Source organism: Triticum urartu, chromosome 1A (genome assembly GCF_056163025.1).
Source record: "Triticum urartu cultivar PI428250 chromosome 1A, HENAU_Tu73, whole genome shotgun sequence".
Classification (NCBI taxonomy): Eukaryota; Viridiplantae; Streptophyta; class Magnoliopsida; order Poales; family Poaceae; genus Triticum; species Triticum urartu.
The window spans coordinates 548,765,957-548,770,533 of record NC_141873.1 but is presented as its reverse complement, the minus strand read 5'-3'; the positions used below and the strand labels follow the sequence as shown (position 1 = coordinate 548,770,533).

At 44.8% G+C, this 4,577-nt stretch overlaps 1 protein-coding gene across 1 annotated transcript; it reads right to left on the bottom strand.

The window, feature by feature from the left end:
• Positions 1-1,069: 1,069 nt before the first annotated feature.
• On the bottom strand, positions 1,070-4,266 carry LOC147992551 (uncharacterized). Its single transcript, XM_087530859.1, has 3 exons — positions 3,735-4,266; positions 1,224-2,081; positions 1,070-1,116 (listed from the first exon to the last, which is right to left on the bottom strand). The coding sequence occupies exons 1-3, from the start codon at positions 3,967-3,969 to the stop codon at positions 1,070-1,072; spliced, it is 1,140 nt and encodes a 379-aa protein (XP_087386985.1). The 5' UTR covers positions 3,970-4,266.
• Between the last annotated feature and the right edge of the window lie 311 nt (positions 4,267-4,577).

The following is a 4,577-nucleotide window of genomic DNA, read 5'->3' as shown; positions in this document are numbered from 1 at the left end:
TTGTGGATTGAAAACTTTAGCTTCAGCAGGGCAACCCCACACTCATAAGTAATTCAAGCTCGGTTTCTTTCCCGCCCACATCTCTTAAGGTGTGTTCGGTGCTGACTTAGTTGGAGCAAGATTTAGTATGTGTGGAGCTGTCTTTAATGCCTCTATCCAAAGGCTTACTGGTAATTTCGAGTGACTAAGCATGCTTCGCACCATATCCATAAGGGTGCGGTTGCGACGCTTGGCCACACCATTTTGTTGTGGTTCACCAGGCATTGAGTATTGAGCAATGATTCCATTTCAGATAAGAACTTGGCAAAAGGTCCAGGAATCTGCCCATAAGGAGCATGCCTACCATAATACTCTCCCCCCGCGATCAGACCGTACAACTTTGATTTTTGCATTCAGTTGATTTTCAACCTCCGCTTTATAGACTTTGAATTTCTCCAAAGCTTCCGATCGGTCACGTATGGGATAAATATATCCATAGCGGGAAAAGTCGTCTGTGAATGTAATGAATGAATCAAAACCATCTACAGACTTAACATTAAGGGGTCCACATATGTCGGTGTGAATTAATTCTAAAACCCCTATGGCTCTTACTGCTCCTTTCTTAATTGTTTTTGCGAATTTTCCTTCAATGCAGTCGACACATTTGTCTGCATCTGAGAAGTCTAATGGGAGGAGTATTTCATTTTTAACTAAGCATTCCATTCTCCCCCTCGAAATGTGGCCCAAACGACAATGCCACAATTTCGAAGAATTACTAACTCCTTCCCATTTCTTCTCAACATTAATTTCATCACTCACATGCATAACTAAATCATTATTAAGAGATAACATGTATAGTTGGCCTCGTCTAACACCGATGCCTACATTCTTCTTACATTTGATCAAAGCAAATTGTTTCTTGCCAAAATGGCACTCATACATATCATCATCTAAACGAGAAACTGAAATCAAATTCCTACTTAAGGTAGGCACATAAATAACATTATTCAATCTAAGAGTGTGGCCAGTGTGTAGCTCCAACGTGAGAGATCCCACAGCTTCAACATCGTCCTCAACTCCGTTCGCAACCTTAAGCTTTCTTGTTCCTCCTCTTATAGTTTGGATCGTATCGAATCCCTGCATAGAGTTAGCAACATGAGTGGTTGCCCCTGAATCAATCCACCATGACTTTATAGAAAAATCGACATAAAAAGATTCATCTACAAAAGTAATTTCATCAATACCTCTTTTGTTCATCCATTTTAGAAAGCCTGGGCAGTCCCTTTGATAGTGTCCCTCCTCTTTGCAGAAGTTACAAGCATTTTCTCCAGCAGTGGAGCTGCTAGACGCAGAAGAAGAACTGCCGGCTTCTTTACCCTTGAATGCCTTAGGGTTGAATGGCTTAGTGCCTTCTTTCTTGACTTGCTTTTTCTGAGGCTTGGGAAAACCTTGCCCGTCATGCTTTCTCTTGTTAGAGCTAACATGAAAAACATGGTCTTTCTTCTGCCTCATGATCCTCTCTTCCTCCTGGACGATCCTTGCGGTCATCTCAGAGAGTGGCCATTTTTCCTTTAGAGAGTTATAGTTGACCTTAAATTGTTCAAACTCTTCTGGAAGAGACTCAAGAATAATTATGACAAGAAGAGCTTCACTTAAAGAACACTCCAAAGCCTTAAGTTTGGTGTAAGCATTTACCACCCTCAATATGTGTTGCCTAACATTTTCGTCAATAGTGTATTTCTGAAGAAGTTTAGCAAAAAGCTCATGAGCATACACTTTGTCGGAGCCTTTAAATTGCTCCTCCATTTCAGTGAGGAATTCTTTAGCAGTGTCTTTCTTAGGGAGTGCTTCAGAAATGTCCGGCGATAGTGTCGCTTTCATGATGAGAAGCGCAATATGGTTGGACTTGTTCCACTTTTCCATCTTAACATCATAGTCTTTCTTTAGTTCTGCATACCCTGTAACACCTGCCACAGGTTTTTCTTCCCTCAAGGCATAGTCAAATTCATTACAACCCAAACATAATTCGACTTGGGACTTCCAACGAGGGAAGTTACTCCCCGTAAGTGGTTCGATCGTCTCGGACCGAAATGGAGCGGAAGCCGAAATCATCATAAAAATTCATAAGTAAACTTGCATGATTATAAATTTACGTTGGTAAATAAACAAACATGCCAAGTATTTAATTTCAACTCCATGTCAAAACACCGTTGGGCAGAAAAAACATGGAATTAAAATATCATAGGGGATGACTCATAATAATAAAACAACGTTGGTCTGAATTAAAATTAGAGTCATTTCATTCTGAATTTAAACATCAACATAAAAGAAAATATCATTATTTTTTATGTCTAAAAATTCATCATGCAAAACACATAATAAATCCTGAATAAAATATCTCGTTGGTTCAATTTTACCCAGAATAATAATGTGTTCATTTTAGTTTTAGGCATTTTCTATTTTTTTAACGGTGCAAAAACATAATAACTATTAACTTAAACGCACTGTAAAAACAGAAAATCGCGACAGTGATTTTAGCCCGAAAGACCCCACAGCTACACGTAAAACGGCCCAGCCCAGAAGAAGTTTTTTTTTTGTGTTTTCGCTGGACTGACATAACCTGGGCCGCAGCCCACAGCCGGTATCGGCCCATTAGCGCCCGCCGGCCCAGCAGGGAGCCGGGCGATGCTCTGAGTCGTCGGATCCAGCCGACGGCTCGGATCGCCCCAAACCCGAGCAAAACCTGCGGCTGGGTCAAACCCTATCCATTTCTAACCCTCCTCCTGATTCCCACTCACTGGCGGGGCGACGGTGTTCGACGGCGGCCCGAAAGGCGCGCCGGCCATGGCGGCGCGGCGGCTGCGCTCGCCGAAGCAGCATGCCATGGACGATGTCCGGCGTGCTCCTTCGTCGAGCGTGGCTGCTAGCATCCGTGTACATGGCACATCAAGGAGGAGGATGGGCGCCGGCCACCGCGGCATGAAAGGCGACGGCGACCTGCGCGGCGTCGGCCACACAGAGGCACGTCCATTAGAGCAGCGGCGGCTGCCGAGTTCTTCCCGCGTGTCGTACTGAGGACGGCGGCGTCAGGCGTCTCCGCCCTCGCACCGCGGTGGACGCAGTGCGGGCCCCGAAGGGAAGAGGCGGCTACGCGGCGCATTAGGTGAGGATTCTCCTCATTCCTTCTCCAATTCGTGTACATCAGTGCTTGATTTGGGGGGAAAACAGTCAGAATTGCAGAATTAGGGTTCTTACGAATTGGGGATTAATTCTAGGGTTCTTCATCATGAGGGGTTGCTACTGTAGACTTGCGTGTATCCCTCTGCCTAATATTTTGCTAATGCATATGGAAACAGTACTTAAGCATGATCAATTTTAATCAACTTAACATGAAAGTGAGCATTAGATCTTAACATAGATTAATTAAAAAATTGATTGACCAAAAGATAGCAGTACTTAATCCGTAGCAATTAGAAAACAACATGATGATGTACAGGGGCAGCAAGACAGTAGCATGCATATTTGGGCTAATCAGGGGCTAAAACTTTCAATCTTGATCATGAACCCTAAACTTGACATTGATCTAAATATGGTAGTGATTTACTGATCAACAATAAACGGATCTATTGCAATCAAGATTGGCGACTGATACCATTGTTGGATAAATTATGCATCTCTGGAATGCCATTAGCAAGAACTGATTGCATCTAGATCACCTAAAAGCATGAACAGAGAAGGGTTTAGGGGATCATTACATGTCACGGCAGTGGACATGATCACCTGCTTGGTGCAGGCTTGATGGAGGGGTGATGTAGTCGAAGTAGAGGTTCTCCTCGACGTCCTGATTCCTTCAGGGCGCCACCGGCACTGCCCGGGGACAGCAGCGGCGGCAGGCTTAGGTCTTCCGGTCGTTGCAGCACTCCCCCTGATCGGATGGGGTGAGAGAATATCAGGAGGAGAGTAAACCTTACGTGAATTGTGATCTCGCATGTGGCCAGCTCTCTCCCGTATCCCTTTTAATATGGCGCTGGTGACAGGGGACCCAAAACCTGAGTTGGTTTTTGGGCGCCCCCGATCAGGGCGCGTTAGTTCTGATCGAGGCTCACGTACGTTGGTACGTGGACCCCTTCACTTATCGTTATCCCTTCATCTTTTTTTTTGTTAGACTAATAGATCTAACGGGCCTGTTTAAGCCGTCAGATCAAAACCAACAAGCATGTCCCGAAATTTAAACATTTCACAAGCACTGGCGAAACAATCTCGTAAATATTATAGCAATCTGCAGGGGATTCACCATGCGTCCTGATGCATCCGGTTTGCGCTAGCTACCATATATACCCTCCGTCACATCCAGAATGCCTGCACCTGAAAATGCTCATCGTATTTGGAGAAGAGGTAGGAGGCGGAACGTGGACAAGCGGATCATGCACTTGCTTCCAGTGCTAGTGCGGCGCCTCCTATTAAATCTTTCTTGTGTCACGACCTCGACGAGGCAGTAGATACTGTCTGTCACCCATGTACACAAGACTTGCCGGAATGTGCCTATCTGTATATAGCCTCGGGGCTGCATGAGGATCGAACAACATCTTCGCGCATAG

Excerpts from the sequence above, each read along its gene's own strand:
- LOC147992551 (XM_087530859.1), bottom strand. The coding sequence starts at position 3,969 with ATGCGAGATCACAATTCACGTAAGGTTTACTCTCCTCCTGATATTCTC. Across the intron at positions 2,082-3,734 it reads CATGTCCACTGCCGTGACAT|CTTCCGCTCCATTTCGGTCC; the intron begins GTAATGATCCCC and ends TGATGATTTCGG. Across the intron at positions 1,117-1,223 it reads AAAATGGATGAACAAAAGAG|GGATTCGATACGATCCAAAC; the intron begins GTATTGATGAAA and ends AACTCTATGCAG.